Source organism: Manacus candei, unplaced genomic scaffold (assembly GCF_025592945.1).
Source record: "Manacus candei isolate 608988 ecotype Guabito, Panama unplaced genomic scaffold, ASM2559294v1 h1tg000048l, whole genome shotgun sequence".
NCBI classification, from domain to species: domain Eukaryota; kingdom Metazoa; phylum Chordata; class Aves; order Passeriformes; family Pipridae; genus Manacus; species Manacus candei.
The window spans coordinates 92,042-110,434 of record NW_026138096.1 but is presented as its reverse complement, the minus strand read 5'-3'; the positions used below and the strand labels follow the sequence as shown (position 1 = coordinate 110,434).

The following is an 18,393-nucleotide window of genomic DNA, read 5'->3' as shown; positions in this document are numbered from 1 at the left end:
TGAGCCCATGGCTTTTTTGGAATCATTTCTCACCTACCTGCAAGCACAGGAGAGTTGCTACAGGAATTCACTACAAAGGCTAGCAGATGGAGGGGAGAAAACAGATAGACATGACATACAGATATTCCTTCCACAGCCTCTCCATCCATCCTCTGTACAACATTATTAAATTATGTATGTTTTGCTCTGCCTTGGAACTTCCAGCACTGCAAGGGACAGTAGAGAATCTGACTCTAAAGGATTATTAAGAACGTTTTTATTTTGTAGGAAACCAGGAAAATCCCAAAGGCCTTCCACAGATATATTTGGGATAACAGCTGTAGTTCCCCATTTTTTAATGCATCTCCACTTGGCACTGGCTCTCTGCACAAGTTGGGTCCACGTGGAATCTGCCCACTTGCTACCCCCCGTCTTTTGGAGAGTTTCTTTGTTATTCCGTTCCCCTTAAGCTGCTTTGCCTGTGCTCACCTACCCCCTGGGGCTCACAGAGCACAAGCAGCCTCCTTCAGAGACCAGTGCCTACATTATTCCAAAGACTTCCTGAAGAGAAACGTTCACGCAGTGAGCCTGTATCACCCACAGCATAAGCACATTCCTTCCATGACATACAGGGCTCTGGATTCAAAAAATTTAGAGCTGGTTATACATGCTCCAGAAGCCTTCAGTTACCAATCCCAAAAATGACTGGAACTGCATAAAATTAACATGAAACTTCCACTCCAGACCTGTCCTAGAAGCCAGCATGAGTCCTTACAGACTGTCCACACCTAGTCACTCTAAGTGTCCCAGGAAACTAGTTCAATAATTTTTTTTTTATTAAGGAGACGTTTTAATTGGAGGATGAATGAGATGAACTGAAGTTAGCTAGAAAACACATTTCAATGAATAACAATGCTTACAGCACAGAGCTCAGAAATTAAAAAAAAAAAAAAAGAGAACCGGAATGTAAACACTGAACAATCACACAGCAAAAAAATTTTTACTCTGAGCAACTAAAAGAAATGCTGGAGCATAAGGCCTTCATTGGCTTAACATCGTCTGTCAAAGTAAAATGCTGCTGAAACTTATGGCAGTCCTAGCAAGGAAGAGTAAGTTTCTGCTTTTTGCCCACAACGGTCCGTGTGAACATGTGTAGCAAAAACTGCAATTAAATGCCCTGAAGTCTAACTCAGCACACCTCAGCAACGAAGGAGGGGGAAGTTGTTTCACAAGTCCCTCAAAAACTTTTTCTAGTGTAATATTTGTAAAAGAGCTGCAATCAGAGACTGGTCAATTATTAAAAGTACCACTAAAATAATATGTAAAAAGGCTAAATTAGCACTGACAGCTTTTAGAGCAGCTTGTATATAAAACCCCAAAGAAATCACTCAATGATACATATTTGCTGTTTTCCCTTGAAAAAGTCTAGAAATTATTACATGAATATGTACAAGAATGTAAGGAACAGAATTGCAACACAGTGACAAATGAACAGTATAAACAAACCCCCACAAACCCCCTCTTTCTATTTAAATGGCAGTGACCCCCCGCAACCAACAACTTGGGGCAAAATTGACAAACAGCTGCCGTGATTTTGGGAGCAAGGAGCCGCTAGGAGTTTTTAGCCAGCACGAAGTGTATTACCAATTACTCCCCAGCAATGTTTTAAGTCTGGCAGTGGTAACTGCTGGAAAAGCAGTTACCCCGTGGTGGTACCCAATCAGAAAGCAGGTCACATCTCGTTAGCTGTATCATATACATTAAACGTCACAGATTCTTCATGGCTAAGCTGACAATTCAGGCATGTGTGTTTTATTTTATTGTAACCTCGTGTTATCTTAAAGAATCACAATACAACAAATAGATCAACACGAAATCCTTTACCATGCTTCATGGCACGAATCTGGCAGATACTTGCCGTTATATAAAGCCGTTCACTATAACAGATTAATACTTTTTAAAAGTCTTTTCAGGGCACTACTAATACACTACTATGAAAAATTGCAGCAGAAAGAATGTTTGCTGCACAAACACAGACACATGGACAGAAATCCAGCCTGATTCAGGCACACACTTTTTACTTCAGCAGAATTTAAAAGTGTGCTTTATTTAACCATGTAAATAACAAGACACAGCCTCCACTATTTTTTTTCTTTAAGTGACAAAAGTATTTCCCCCTCCCATTCAGTATATTCTTTGTGGTGGCTGATCTGGATTTTGAAGCCTGGGTGTATAAACCACTAGCACATTATAGAAAGCATAACCAACAGTGAATATAGTTTACATTATTGGATACTTTTGACAGCTATGTGATAAAGTAGAGAACCGACCATCTCTCTTGCTAAAAGAAACAGCATTCTAAATGTAAACACAAATTTCTCTTGCCGGTCGTCCCGAACATGTGTTCTTTAAGAGCACCCTAGGAATAAGTTTTTAAAACTCTACTCCTGTTTTCAGTTATCATTAATTTTTAATTTTAATGAGTTTACAAAACAAAACCAGACAAATGTTTGTCTCTCCCCCTAAACCTGCAACAGTTCAGAAATAATTTTGTGCAAAATCTGAAGCAATACCTCGCAATATTATAGCTGCAAATGCCAGCAGGACAGATCCTGAGCAAACAACACACTAAGGCAAAGAAATTTCCTCAGACCACCGTTACAATCAACCCTGAAGTGCTGTACTGTAATTTCACGATTTCAGCCTAAGCTGGTATCTCCTCAAAGAGTTGCTCTGCGTGGAAACATAATGAGGGATTACCCAATTAAACTACTAAATTAATTAGGGTTCATGCCTGCATATACTGCACTGTCTAGTGGGACGCTTCAGCTGGAATTCGGGCTGAAACCTACCACGGTCCATGCACAGGAAAACAAGGCTGGGGGACTTACCTCCGTCCGCGACTGCAGCCTCTTGTTCATTTCATATATTCGGTACTCTGGTTGCACCATGTATGGTGTGTGTCTCCTATAAAATGGGCCAAAAGGAGAAGAATAGAAAGGGTCATGTGGTGTGCTGGACATCTTGCCTGCTTGCAGAGATTCAAGCTACACAGAGTATCATCAACATCCATACAGAGCACATGGGCTGTGTGTTCTTCACAGTACAAAGTAGCGGCGCGCACACACACACACACATCCAGGCTGCACGCACTGGCTGGGGACTGCTGTGGGAGCCCGCTCCGGCGGAGACGGGCGGGGGGGGCGGGGGGGGAGCGGGAGCGGGAGCGCACAGGCTCCAGACAGGGAGAGGGAGGCTGGATAGCTTCAGGCACCGCCGCTCGGTTTTAAAGCAGCAGTTTCTGGAGGGGTCATTTCCTGTCCGCGCCGCCGACTAGTTCAGAAACACCATTCCCCCCGCGGCGGGCAGAGGTGCGGGGCTGGGGCTCGCCGTGCCCCCGTAGCCCTCCCCCGTAGCCGGCAGCGGGCTCCTTAGCATATAGGTGGTTTAAAAGCTGCCTGAGCCAATCACCCCGCGCCGGGAGCACGCTCGGGTAATGTCAGAAATGTGATTACTACAAAATACATAAACACAGGCCACGGCCATCCCGCCGCGGGCAGCCGGCGCTCCACCCGCGCCCGACGGCTCCCGCAGCGCCTGCTCTGCCCGCCCGGGGCGGCCGCGCCGCGATACGGGGGCTGCGGCCGCGGGGTGGGGGGGCCGCACCTCGGGGGCACGGCGGGATGGCCGGGGAGCCTGCACAAAGACATAACCTCCGCACGCCACACTTCACACAATGGAGAGCACTTAGATGCCAGCCGCAGAAACCTCCCGGAAAATGGGAAAGCACAAAGGGGCGGGTGGGAGAGCGGGACCCCCGGAGAACTGCCAGCAGTCCCCTTCTGCGGGGGTCAGGAGTGCACAAATGGGTCATTTTAGAAGCGGCTGTCCGGCTTAAAGGCGGTGGCAGCTAGGTGGGAGACTGGCCCCTGTTTTCAGGATCATTGTTGGGCATAAATCCAGCAGTGGTTAGAGAGCTTTGCCAACGAAGGATATCTAACACTGGGGAGGGGGGGTCCCGAGGGAGGAGAGGAGGGCAAGGGGAGTGGATCCCCCTTTGGAGGTGAGGGATGAACTTTATCTGTTGAATCATACTTGCAGGAAAGTGCTGGGAGTGGATACCACGTGAAAGAAAAGTCCTCAAAATACAGAATAAACAAAAGGGTCTCATCTGCTCCATGAGAAAGTGCAAGGTTTAGGAGGGGAGCCTTCAAATTACCTGTACGAAAAAGCCCTTGAAGCACAGACTGTGTCCTCATACACAGCTGTAAAGTATCAGGCATTATTTACAGTACTGAATAAATGTAAAAACAACAATAAACAGTGCTGAATTAATCTCTCATGTAAATTCATTCAAGCAAATGGAACCACTCTAGGAACAGATTTAGTTAACTAATATGATTAAGAGAATAACAATCAGCTGCAGCCACAACGGTTCTCAGTCAGGGTGCTCCGCGTGAACGCTGCAGGATCACCCATTTCACAGATGGGGAAATCAAGGCATGCGCCATTACTTTTTCTAAATTTTTCTAATAATCTCAAAAAATATTTGATCATGATATGGCTTTACCCACTTTACCCACTGCCAAAAATGTAATTCAAATCTGACTGAATGCAGGAATGTTGTAAGACATATTTGAAAAATCCCAGTTTTCACTGGCATTTGGCTGTCTGGAAAATCTGACCCCTCTTTTCAGAATAAAATACAGAAGTTCACAGGTTATATTCTACTGACCACTGATCTGGATCACAATTTACTGTACCAGTAGCTGTTTAGCAAAACTATTTCTGTATGCTCTTATGGAATAACAGTTTCCATAAGAAGTGACCTATTGAGCTGCTTTTACAGACTTCCCACAGCTTCTGTCACTAAACAGAGAGACAACAGATAATACATGGGGAATTTCACTTCTCTCTTTAAGTGCACCCCAGCTAGGTAGCAATACTACACTGCCACTCGGTTACCATTACTGGAGGTGCTGAGTTTAATAAATAACTCGTGCAATGTTTGGCTCAGTAGTTCTGCAGTGACTGTGACAGTGCTCTACCAGGGTTCACTGGCCCTATAAGAAGCCTGTATCATGGCTACGCACCTAGGAGAAGACTTCCCTGTGTGTACCTTGTACTATAACAGATCCCAGCAGATACCTTAAAGCCTAAGGCCAGAAAAATTACAGTTACAGCATTAACATACACAAGTTTTATAACCGAAGTACCATCTTCTTAAATAAATGTCAAAAAACCCCAACCAAGAATCCACCAAGTTATGGATTTTACTTTCTTTGCAAAGCAAATCCAAAACAAAACATATTTGCCCAAGAAGGGACACATTTTTTGAATTAAAATGGCAGAATTTTGCATAGCTTGAAAAGTGTTTCTGTTTTAAGGACTTTTAGATTAAGCTAAAATTCACTGCTTCGAGAAGTTAAACATGGCCATTATATTATTATTTTTTATTTTGGCTGCTGGTGGAGGGAAAGGAAGAAGTTCCTTTAAATTAAAAAAAAAAAAGGACAAACTTGGAGTAGTGAAAGTGAATGAGGAGGAATGAGCAGTAGGATTTGCTTTCATGATTGAGAACTGCAGATACTCCCCTCAACCCCCATATAAGAGCTTCTGTGTACAGGTCTAGCACAAAGCAAAAATATGCAATGCTATTTTAATAATTCCCATTGATAACTGGCAAATTATCCAGCACCTACAGCCCACCAGCAAGAACCAAGTCCCAGGGTAGGAGCCTGCTAATTACAGGCTCTGGCAGCTCTTCCAGTTGCCTGTTGTCATCTAGACTGGTGTGATGCTCAGAACAGTAAAACAGAAAGCAGAATCAAAGGAACATAAAGTTACAGGGATCCTGACAGTGTGTCAGCTCGATCCCCACTTGGATCTGCCACCTTTAAAGTTTTGTGTGTGCTGTGGGGGTGTGGGTTAGGGGGCATGTAGCCAGCCCCATTACCTGGGCTGCTCCAAACCACCATACCACTGTCATCAAGCTGCTGCCCAAAGCGGCTCAGGTGTCAAACCCAAATATCTGGCCCAAGATTTAGTACAGTCAATAAATTCCTTAATCTGGAAAATGAGTTTAGTGTGAGCAGAGGAAAAAAGAGGTGGAGGAAAAAAGAAGAGACTAGTCTTCCCAAATCTGACAATGCGTCTATTCCTGTGCTTGCACATATGTGTGGCTACCAAGAGATGAGGAAACAGTATGTGCAGAGTTGCATTTACATGTGTGTGTGCACATGCAAATACTGCTGCACCTCAAAGCAGTGAACCTTACCCCAGCACTCAGAGGCCAGAAGGGAAGGATTGTGATGCCTCCTCACTTAACTAAGTCCCCAAACCTGCAAACTGCGTTGACTCACCCCAACCCTGCCTCAGTGCTGCACAAAGACATGAAAGGAGACATCAGAACAGAGAAGGACTGGGACACAAGCTCGTGATTCCCAACTAAGGAAAATGAGCTAGGCAGAAGTGTGCCATCAGAGCTCACCAGCAGAGACAGAGCTATGTTTCCTGTCTCTCTGGCCGGGCACTAAGCCCTCGCACCCCAAAGGGATGGGATGATCTGGCCACTATCTGGGTGCCAGATTGCCCTCTCCTGGGCAGAAACAGATCACACACAAGTCGAGGACTTTCTCCACCAGTTCTGGAGGACAACTTCCCTTCATCTCAGTGGGAAGCATGGGCTTGGAGCAGAAGGGTGCAGTTCTTTTTCTCTGTGCCCACCTGTGTGACACTTGTAATGCCCCGAGTTAAACTACAATAGAAGGACCAAAACCAACAGCAGAAACTTCTTCCAGGACAAAAACAGGGAGCTAGAAGGGATGAACCAAAGTGGTTTGTTCATCTGTCCATGCTGGAGCCCCTGGCTCATGGGGTCCTGTACAGCTTGAGCTGCGAGGGCACCCACGTTGCCACTCCGTGCCCCTGAGCAGCACAGACAGCCCTGTAACACAGCACTGCCAAAAGCACCACATGCAACCAAGGCACAGTCTTTGCTTCGCCAAGCTGACAATCAAAGCAGCTCTGAAGGCTGCACTATTTTTAATAACCACTTAGTAATAATAATAATAATGCAGAAAAGGGATACAGCTGTAAATATGTGTAATTTCTGTATTTATCCCTAGTATGCATTGACTGTTCAGTCTCTGTCAATAATCAGGTTTACAAGGATACATTTAAGGTGGTTTGTAGCTGTTGAAAGGCAGAAAAGGAGAGACTAATCATAGTTACAGATGCGTCACATATGAAGAGCTAAAAAGTAGAGATACTTGAAATTAGGTTTCTGGAGAATACTCAAGTAAACATGATTTTTAATTTTTTTTAAATAACAAAACTACCTTTTCAAGCTGTCCTTTGTTTATACAAAAGCCAGATAGTATTGGAGGCTTTTGATGAAGTGACCTTAGATAAAAGAACAAAACTGTTTTCCTGTGAATACTCATGAGTGACTAAATGAAATGTGCTTATCAAAAGCTGGGGTGCACAATGAAGAGCCACCAGCAATACCCCACCATCTGTAATATATACTCAATTGCAGAGCTCAAGCACAAGATTTTGACAGGTTTCAGGTTGCTTCCATTAATTTCTGTAGCTATAGAATAGAGTGTACCAGATGCTTGCAATTTATAAGAAATCTAGAAGCTGTAATTTGTTTGCATTAAATATTAATATATTGAAATAAAAAACATATTCCGGAAAACACTGTCCTTTCATAGATAATTTGTGGACAGGAAACCAAATAAATCTGTTCAATCCATTGTTAAAGTATTTACTGAGCTCGATGTACACTTCCAGGCTTTTTCCATGTAGATTACTTTTTTTTTTTTTTGGTTGTGATAATTGTCCTTTTCTGTAGTAATAAATTATGTGATTATTTTTATCAGAAGGATTTATAAAATTCATAAGTGGGGCCCACCAAAACTACTGTGTTTCAGAGTTTATAGTGCAGCAAGAAGTGTTCACATCTTTTAAATGCTTCAGGCTTTTTGCAAACACAAACCTACCTTGCATAAATTACATATAATGATAATTCAATACATATGAAAATTCTAAGAATTTTCTTCCCCTATTTAATCCTAGTAAATTAGAGTTACAGCTCCAGCACTCACCAATGATGCTAGAAGTACCTTGAATTGATGAAAACACAAAAGGGATTTTAAATATTTTTTTGTTCTGCAGGTATGCAACATCTTTGTCCTCAGTTAAAATGGATATTAAATTTTTTCTGAAAACTTTATGAATGTCGAGTGCAGTCTTTGAGAAACCTGCCCATGTCTGACCAAACAGTGTGTCTGCTTTACCCATCCAGTACCTACACAGCACCTGCAGGAGACAGAGCAGGGGGAATAAACATGAAACAAACTCAAAGCTGTGAAAATCATATCTTGATGTTACATTGATTGGCCTTCTAAACTCACCAAGATATAGCAGACAAACTGACTTATCTCTCTTCGATTAAGCTGTGGTAAGCCAGGGCTCTGTGTGTTTTAGTATCCTCCCTTTGTGTCAATGCAGAGGGGATACTGGTCTGTAGGAGTTCTCAGCTGCAGTGTGGCTCCTCAGCTCACAAGAGACTTACACTTAAAGCACTAGAGGCTTCCTTTTGCTCCTCACTGTGCTGTCAGTGTGGTACCCTGTGTGGACAGTACACTTGGGCAGCCTCTACCTACGCTGCATCACACTTGGGTACTGTAACTACGAAGTACATCGTGACTGTTGTCAGGGGAAATAGCTCCATGAGGTGCTGGGAGGAAGAGGATCAGGTCTCAAGAGTGACATATTCAGCCCTTGACCTCCACGGGAGCTTCCCTGGGCTGCAATAACTTCAGGATAACAAGGGACATCTGCCCTTTGGCAGAATTGGATCATCTTCCAGACTAGCAAAACACCAAAGAGATTTTATATACCTTGGTTTTGCTGAATCTCCAAGGACACCATGAAGGCTGCTCTCCAGAATCCAGCAGCTTCAAGAACATTTCTGTCTTGTTTTGTTCCCTCTCCCACTTCTTTCTGGGTTCATTTCTCCCGTTTTCCTTCATATTACGCATAACTGCCTATAGTCCCTTTTGGAGTGAAGTTCCTTTTCCAGGAATTGTTTCTAGGTATCTGCCTTGGTAGCTTCTCACCCTACAAATTGTGTTTCCCTGCCCCCACCCCCTGCGTGGGGATACATGCTGCTGAAGTTTGGAGTGGATTATCACTGGAGGCTGATGCTGGGAAGTGCAATTTGAAGCACCTGATTCTTCATTCAAAGTGCTCAACAGGTTTTGCTGAGTGTATTTTCCCTGAAGAAAGTATGAAGAGGTGATGCTGAGGATGGTGAATCCAGAGCAGTGAAGCAGGAGAATGAAAGTGATGAAATTCCTGTAATTTGCCTTTTGCAGACATCTCACAGTGGCTGAGGAGGAAAACAGCCTTCAGCAGCAGAGGAGACAGTGCTGTGGTTTATAGCATTGGCAGACAGCCAAAAAAAAATCTCCAAAGAAGTGGTGGGGGAGGCTATAGGAACAGACTATGGTCTGGGAGACTGACCCTCCAGCAAAAAATCAGACAGGCCAGCAGAGAGGTAAAGACCTGAAGAGTCTGAGCCCCTTTCTGATATGCTAGTTTCCCTTACAGACAAGCTAAATATGAATTCAGTGTAGGTGAAAGAGTCATTCAGCTTTAATGTATTATGCAATGTGTTATTCCAAATTTCTTTAGTCTATCTCAGTCCAAAGCAAGAATTATTATAACTACCTCTCAATACAGTAAGAAATAAGAAACACCAGACTTCAACACAGTCTTTAAGCAACCCTACCTCCCTAATCTGCCCTAACAAATATATGGCAGCATATCCTGCCTGTGACAGATCACAAACTGGGCCTTAAAAGTGATCAGATATGTGAATATGAAAGAGACAATCATTTTGGCTAGCAATTCACACAAAATGTTTATTTTGGCTAGCTTTTCCATATAGGAAAACTTATTATTCCTTCTACATAACTAACCCCACCATACTGATTTACCTGTTACACATCTCACTCACTGCTCAAATTTCAGCATATTTCAGTTAGTTGAAAGATTACTTTTTAAAGGACTCAACTGGGAGCACTCAGCTTTGGAGGCATTTCGGTTGAGTGCTAATTAGCAACTAGCTGACTGTCAACTTTTCTTCTTCGAAGAGAGGGAAGGGTTGGTGATTCCCTTCTGAATTACCTGGCAATCAAATACATGTTGAAATTTATTCATTAACTTATAATAATCATCCCTAGCACTTCTTTGGCAATTTTCATCTTCAAAGCACTTTATAAACATTCATAGAGACACAATGGTGATTAGCACTATGACAAAACTGTGCAACTTCCTGCATACGGGTCTCTCTCCCTATTTTACCGGTGGGGAAGGTAAGGGAAGAATGAATGACTGAGAAAGTCAATGGCAGAAATGTAGTTTTACCTCAGGAAATTATGACTTTTGGATCTATATTTGGATCTTGCACAGCACAGATGTACATACTAAGCAGAACAAGTCATGGACAGCGAGGAAAACTGGTGTGAAAGGGAATGATGCATGGAGAAATTCTGCGCCTGGTACCAAGGTGGGATTAATTTGAGAGCAATTTAGATTGTAATTGTGCCTTTACCATATAACTGGATGAAAGTTGCACCAAAGCCTAGACTGCATTCACCTTGTTATTTTGAACCAAGGGTTATACCTTACTACAAAACATACAGTGCCACTCAGTTTTATTTATTCAGTTATTTTAACACAAAGTCCCACCAAATTGTGTAAAGAAATGTATGTTGGAAAATGTTATTTCCTACATAGATTTTTTTTCTTTTTAGTCTTTTGTTTCATGTTTCTAATTCATTCTCCATTTTTTATAAAGATTTGATCTTAAGTGTTTTGATTGTAATTTGATCTTAAACCTTTGCACTTGCAAAACACAAGCCAGAACTTGCCAGGAAATGAAAGCATTCAGAATATGATCCACTGCAATTCTGGATATCACTGTTGTAGACTGTATGCTCAATACATGAAAAATGCAATCAATTACCTGTATGCATATTTTGTAGACACAATATGTTTTTTAATTTGACCTTTAAAATTTAAGTACATGTTATCATTCTAAATTTTGTAATTTGAAATGTTACCATGCTCTGCAGTGCTTGAATTTTGTCAAGGCCTTGTATGGCTGCATAAATGTGACTGAAATAACCAGGAGTTTTGCTCGGAAAATCTGATTATGCTGCAAGAGCAAAATGTTCCAGCTCATGAGGGCAAAAGACTGGCTGTGCCTCTCTTTTTAGTGAATAATGACTTTGCACCAAAAAATAGAGACTAAGCAAAATATATACTGAATAAATCTTTATCTATTCTGTGTCATAGATTCTGTTCCTTCTACATCTTATACCTTCCAAGTATGCTACTCAGTAACCTACATCCAAACAGTGACCAAAAAAGTGACCATGTATGTAATTCAGTATTTAAAACATATTAAACTCATCTTAAACAAGTCTGATGTGCACATATTGCAGAGAGCATGGAAAGATTCTGACATCTCTGGAGAAGCAAGCAGATCTGAGCTCCCTCTGACTTGAAACTTGGCCCACATCAGGATCTGCTCTCTCTCATGGAGATAGGACACCACCAACCAGCTGCTCAATGGCAGCAGCTGCATCTCCCAGCTTCCACTTTCACAGCTAGCTTTGGTTTCTGATTCTAAGAGTGCATTCTGCTCCCTGCTGTCTGCTGTCTTTCCAGCATCGTCCCATTGCATGGATTCTGCAGCCACGCCTGCCCATTTTTACTGGTGCATTAACAACGCGCAGTTTTAACAATAGTGCAATGTTTTGTGCATGAAGAACGACAGCTTGTGGAATTCTAGTACATTTGTCCATATCTCTTCGCTTGTGAAGTTTGAAGTTTGGAGTTTATTGATTAGTAAGCTTTGTTTCTAATTAGACAAACAGCAAAAACCTCCAGCATACTTTATTTCTTCCTGACACCGTACCCAGAGAACTGGCACAACGCTCTGTCTGTAGCAAGCCTTCTGTGCAATTGTCGTAATAAATATTGCCTTGATTTCAACATCTGGTTCACATTAAATAAAACTACAAATGTGAATCCAATAAAGATAGAAATTTTGGAGGGAAGTTAAAAGGCTTTAAATTAACCAGCAAGATATTTATGTTAATTTGCAAAAGAAAAAAAGCAAGTACAATTTCCACAGGACCTGTGTCTTAGCTAGAAAAGGTAGCAAAACAATGCCCATTATTTTAAAACCATCTCATCCTTAGCGTGATAGGAATCCTGGGCTGCACTCAGGCATTACAATTCTAAGTGATAACATTCTAGGTTTTTGCATTTTTAAAATTGAAATCTTAAGATTTGAGAGGAAGTATAAACATAAGTGTGTGAGAAGGGACATTTAGTCAGCTAAAGAATTATGAACATAATAAGGATAATTACGGGGCTATTTTACATTAACAGCACGAGCACTGGAAATTTTTTTAAGTCTTCATACAACATTTGTATTTCATGTATATACATACATTATAATTGCCCCCTAGTTCGTAATATGTGTTACATAGAGATCAAAACAAAGGGTGAGTTTAGATTCCTGCAGTTGTCTACTCTGAAATATGCCATTAAAAAAAAAAAACCAACCAAACCTTTAAATCATTTCACATATTAATGTACTGAGTTTAGATTTTCAGAACTTCTTTGCATTATGGGCCTGACCAAAGTGTTGACAGACATATCTAAGCTCACTTAGGGTTTTCTAGTGAAGTAATAAAAAAGCACAGTGGAAGGGGAGTGTCAGGATAAGTACATGACTAGTATGTGTAGTCAAGTTCTCCCAACACAGGATTAGAACCTCAATGCAAGGCTCACCAAAGGGATCCTGAAAGGCACCTGTCCTGAAGTGTAGACATCATACATTGGTTAATACTCAGAAAATGATGGACCGCAGTTAGTGACAGGCTATTTCAGAAAGGCTGGAAAGTATAGTTCACTTCAGCCAAAAGCATAGACACAAAAATCCTAATGAAGCTTCCTCTTCACTATCATCCTGCCCTTCGGTTACCATTTTCCCAATCCAAACTCACCTTTTCCTTTTCCATCTATTCTGTTTGATCCCCAATTTTCATTTCCCCCTAATAGCCCATTACTTACATCTTATCCTGAACCAGAATATTTCTATCTTCCCTTCAATTTCAGATATTTCTGAAACACCTACTAACTCTTCCGCTGCCACTGTTTTTAGACCTCTCCTCCTACCCAACATCTATTCTGTTTCAACACTATTCCTCCATCCCTCACCAACATTTACTCATCTTTCTTCATCCCCTTGACAGGTCTCAGCACTTCTGGCAAAATGCTGGGGGAAGCTGCAGCACACAAACCTTGTTTGGTCACAGCAGCCCAGTGATGTATTGTGCGTCATCAGTCCCACAGAAACCCTGAAGGACATAAATATGGTAATGGCAGCCAGCCCAGAAGAAGCTATCAGATCTGCTGATATTGTGCCAGGGTTTTGTGGGAGATCAGGAAAAGTGAGGGGAGTACCTAGGAAATCAAAGAGATAAGAAACTTGGAATTATATGGAAATCAGTAGAAATGGAAAAAGAGTTGGCTTTATTGGTTTTGTTTATGTTTTTGAAAAGGCAGTGATTTAGGACAGAGTATTATTTTATAGGAAAGCAAAGTGGTGCAGGTTAAAGTTTGATATCATGTTCACTGTCAATGTGAAGATATACTGAAAGTTTACTCTACTGCTATTGAGATCAATCATCTGCATTCAGGTCACAGTTCCTTGAAATATGTATTCCAGACTTGGATATTGTCAGAGGAAAGAGAGGAAGCAATGGTGTCCATGACATGATCTACGTGGCTTGTAGTCATACCCATTTAACCCAGAGTTATGTCCATTTGGGGGTTCGACCAACTCCTGCTTTACTGTTAAGCCAAGTAGTAGGTTACAGACTTCTATTTCTCATGAATACAAAAGTCTGGTGATTTTTAGGGGAAAATAAAAGGCTGATATGCCCTCTCTTGTATATTGTTCCTACATGAGAATTGATCTTAGTTTAGGTCCTTTTAAAAATGCTTGGTGAATGTCCTGGATTTTTATTTTGTTTTTACTCTTACCATAACTTCATCTTAAATCAAGGATTGAAGATCTTACATTCAAAAAGTTCATTTAACTAACCTAGAGACACACATGGAGACAGCTCAGATGAGTTTCAGACAAACATCTGAAGTTTTAAATAGTGATTTGAGTTTAAAATCCTGCCTTTACAGATTTCCTATTCTTGATGAAAACTGGACAAAGAAAAACCAAAATAGAATGGGAACACTTATGTCAAGTAATTAAAACCACATGAGATCGCATAGTTAAGAAAAATATGTGGCATCAGAAAGTTTTCTGTTGACTGTTGCAAGTCATCAGTTACTTCTGATTGCAGGTACACATGTCTCAGCTGTCCTAAAACCACTTCAAGGTGCAGGTTTCTAAAGGATGTTTTTTATGGCTAGGCTGCAAGGTGCTGCTTCAGCCACAGAAGATCAAATGCTGGGTATTTGCAAAGTGGAAGAAGACAGGCCGCAATGCAGTTTTACTTTACTCTGATCCAGACTATCTGCTGCACAGAACAGGATGTGTTCTGATCAGCTTGGACACACTGTATTTACAACTGTCATTTTTTACAGGTAGTAACTAATTTTACACCAACAATCACCCCTTTTCACAATTCTGGGTCCAAAGAAGCACTTTTATTTTTCCTTCTTCTGCAGCAAACAAGTTGTGTATCTTACAGGCAGTAGTCGGTATTTTAACTACTCATAATTCAGTTTTGAGGGTTATAAACCTTTAATAAATTACATCTTCTGGATCAATGTTCAGAGTCAGACATTTAAACCCATGTTATTGAAAGTTACTCAAGTTACTCTCCATTACACTGTGCAGTATATTCCAGGTAAATGCACTGTGTATTGCCTGATTGACTTTAGCAGGTCTTTGTAAGAGCAGTTTTAAAACTCAGATCAGCAATACCTTAGCCTGTATCTGTCTTTTTATCTTTTTATCTTACTTAGTTGGTGGGGGTTTTGTGGGGTTTTTGTTTTGGTTTGGGTTTGGTTTTTTGTTTGTTTGTTTAGTTTTGGGGTTTTTTTGTTTGACCACGAGAAACCTGGTGTCCCTACCTCAGGCTGTCGTCATTATCATTTGGGCATTGAATCCTGCTGCTTCTTATATGTTCTATATTTTACTCCAGGACTTTTCCTGAGGGAAGGGCAGAATGATATCTTCTTAAATACTAAGATATAACCTAGTGTTTGTGGCACGCTCCCAAGAACTGTGAACCCCTTAAGCAGGAGAACGCAAAAAAGTTAGCTTTCCCACTTTGTAACCCCAGAGCAATTGAATAAACAACGGGTGGAGGCAGCACCACTCCATATTTGTGTGGAGACTGTTGGACAGTGAAACACATACCAAAGGAGTGTTGAACGTAATAATCAAAACCAACAGTGGTATACAATAGACCACCCAAAACACAGCTGTAACAGTTTTTCAGCTCTGCCATGGAAACAATGAATAGAAACAACAAGCCGAATAGTTTTGAAAATAGCACTTCTGTGTTTCAAAGTAGAATCTTAAACTTTGAACCAACCAGGATACTATTTAGAATCTTTTTGCAGATATAATTTTTGCTGTATGAGGTCAACTGTGCTAACAGCACTGGAGAGGCGTAGACCCTAACAAAGTGATAGGTTAGCATGCTGTGTAGGAGTTAGGCATGTCACAGAACTGCTTTAACTGGATATTTCCTGGTATTTAAAGAATTGCATTTAGAGGTAATGGCTGTCAATACTTAATCAGAACATCCATTATTTTATATCATACAGACATGAATACATTAAAAAAATATTTAAATAATTTTGAAGTCTTTTCCATTTTCATTCTGCTCTAGAAATTATGAGCTTCCTAGTAGCAAAACCACTTTTTTCCAAATGAAGTCTGTGAAATTATGACCAGAGTAACTCTGCAGACTTTCCCTAGCAGGCCTTGAAAGGTGTGGCAGATGTGCATTAGCAGAAGGTCAAGTTGATATGCATCCTGGGGTGACCATAATTTAGATTTCCAAAGAACCTCTGCAAGACTGACCATGATTCTGTTAAGTGGCCTGTGGAGCCACCTCCTTTCTACTGATGATGAGTGTCAGTACTCAGGGTTTTCTTATCATAGGGCAAGGTTCTCAATAGACCATATTCATAACTGGGTATCTTTCAGCCCATATGAGAACTTTGCCAGCCCTGTCATACAATATTCACTACACTTTATCCCAAAGCTGCTTGAATAAGAAATTATCAATTTTCTCATGAGCTCTTCTAGAAATTTCACCAGTATAATATACCTCACAAATAGAGGTACCTCTTTCTATACTGATGAATTCCTCTGCTATAGAATAAAGCATAAGCGCTTCTGGTTTTGCACATGAGCTCCAAAACATAGCAAGATTAAGGCTAAAATTTGTGAATCCCTCAGGTTTGGAGTGTCTCAGTGATTGGTTGCCAAGCTTTAAATACCTAGGCTTTGATTTTCCTGAGCTGTTGATCATCTGCTGCTCCTTTAGATTTCATCTACAGAGAGTACTATCAGTGCTTCAGATATCCTTACCCTGACTGTCAGAAGTAAAGACAAGAAATTATTTTCCTATCTATTAAAGCTTCAATAAATAATGTCTTTCCATAGTCCAGGTGGGAGGAAATATTTGGAAATATTAGGCAGAAAGACCATGGGAAATGATTGGGTGATCAAATCCTTTGCCTAAAAGTGTAAGCACCTGAGGTGCAAGTTCCTGCTCTGAACCAAATGGTTCAAAGCCACATCTACTCTGAATGTTCCCTGTAGCACAGCATTGGTTGCATAGGTTTCATTTCTCTCATTTAGAAAAGAAATTCCCTATTACATCGAGACTTTCCATCAAAAGCCAGGGTGAATCCAATCCTATTTTTAAAAGTTTTGATAAGACAGCACTTTCCTGTAACCCCTTTCTTCTCTCCTACATTCCACAAAATGTTTGACAAAAATAATCAAAATCTAAACTAGTTCTTATCTTAAGCTTGAGAGATGAAAAATCACTTTCAGAAGCTAGTTGTCACACTAGTCAGTTCAAGCCAGTTCACTTAAGTTTCACATAAAACCACAGAAGACCATCAGCTGTCTTCCTGCTGTCCTTTGCTCTGCAAGAGCAGAGCACTGTATACCTACTAGTGTTGGGTGGAGGATTCCTAATGCCAACTTCATTCATTAAAAATCCACATTCCTTCTTTGAAAATCTTCCAGCCTGAGCCCCACATGAGGTAGAGACTCAAGTAAAAACTGGGCTGCAGAGAATCCTGAATCCCATTCTTAGTGGAGCTGCAGTGAAAACGGGCAGTGTTTAACAACTGGAGGGTGTTCGAGCTGTTTTCAGCATTTGAAGACATTTAATGGTGTTCTAGGGGGAAAAAAAGTGAAATGCTAGTATGTAGTGTGATTTGTATGGCCTACATGTGGCACTATGACATTTAGGGACAACAGTATTAAAAAAAAGAAAAATATACAATAAATTAGACATATTTCTGTAGTAATAGAAATCTATAGTAACATAGATTCAAGGTAGCACAACATTTATTAACAAATTCAGTGTTTAATAAAAATGCAAGGGCTTTTTTTCCACTCTAAAGGGGAAAAAAAAAGGAATAAGGCTACCTCTCTCCTATACTTCTGTGCTGTCTTATTGCAACATCTCAATCTCCACTGGGCACACATAGATCATGTCTGCCCAGAACATAAATACACAGCAGTACAACAGAAGTATTAAAATTAACAGATACATCCAAGGAGCAAAACCAGCTAACAAATGTATCTTGTTAGACTTCTGTAAGAGAACAAGATTTTTATCAGAAATGCTGTTTTTCAGAGGACACCAGGATAATTTCCTCCTAATAAATTTCCATATTGTTGAGAGCAGCTAAAGTTCTGCCAGTCAGAGGGAATCTCCCAAGGGTACGTCTTACGCAGCTCTCCTACCACTGGATTAGATGTATGCACACGTTTTCAAATACAGTGAGCCCAGAGTACCTCTGAAAGTGTGTTTGAGTATTAAAAACACACAACAGTGGTAGAAGTTTGCCTTGTTTTAAAAAAGATTCACTACTTTGTTTATTGCAGTCTTTTTCCCTGAATTCAGAGGAAATGAGCATGCATAATTCCATATTCCCTGGAAGACAAAAGGCAAACATTGGTCTAAATACTTTGTGGTGTTGTTTTGCAATTTTCATGAATCAAGGCTTATTTTTTTACTGCATCACCTATAATATCTTGTAAATCTGTGTCCTTTCCCTTTAAAAATATTTAGAAGGGAAAAAAGAACTGTGTGT

The 18,393-nt window shown here is 40.8% G+C and overlaps 1 protein-coding gene across 10 annotated transcripts in view; it reads right to left on the bottom strand.

The window, feature by feature from the left end:
- Window positions 1–18,393, bottom strand: part of LDB2 (LIM domain binding 2) — a 304,168-nt gene that overhangs the window by 216,173 nt on the left and 69,602 nt on the right. For 3 of the 10 annotated variants that reach the window (XM_051798466.1, XM_051798470.1, XM_051798472.1), the window contains exon 1: window positions 2,871–3,335. In XM_051798466.1, coding sequence (XP_051654426.1) covers window positions 2,871–3,002 — 132 coding nt within the window. In that variant the 5' untranslated portion in view covers window positions 3,003–3,335. Of the gene's footprint in view, window positions 1–2,870; window positions 3,338–18,393 lie in introns of those variants that run through there. The other 7 variants (XM_051798465.1, XM_051798467.1, XM_051798469.1 and 4 more) reach the window with 6 other exon arrangements.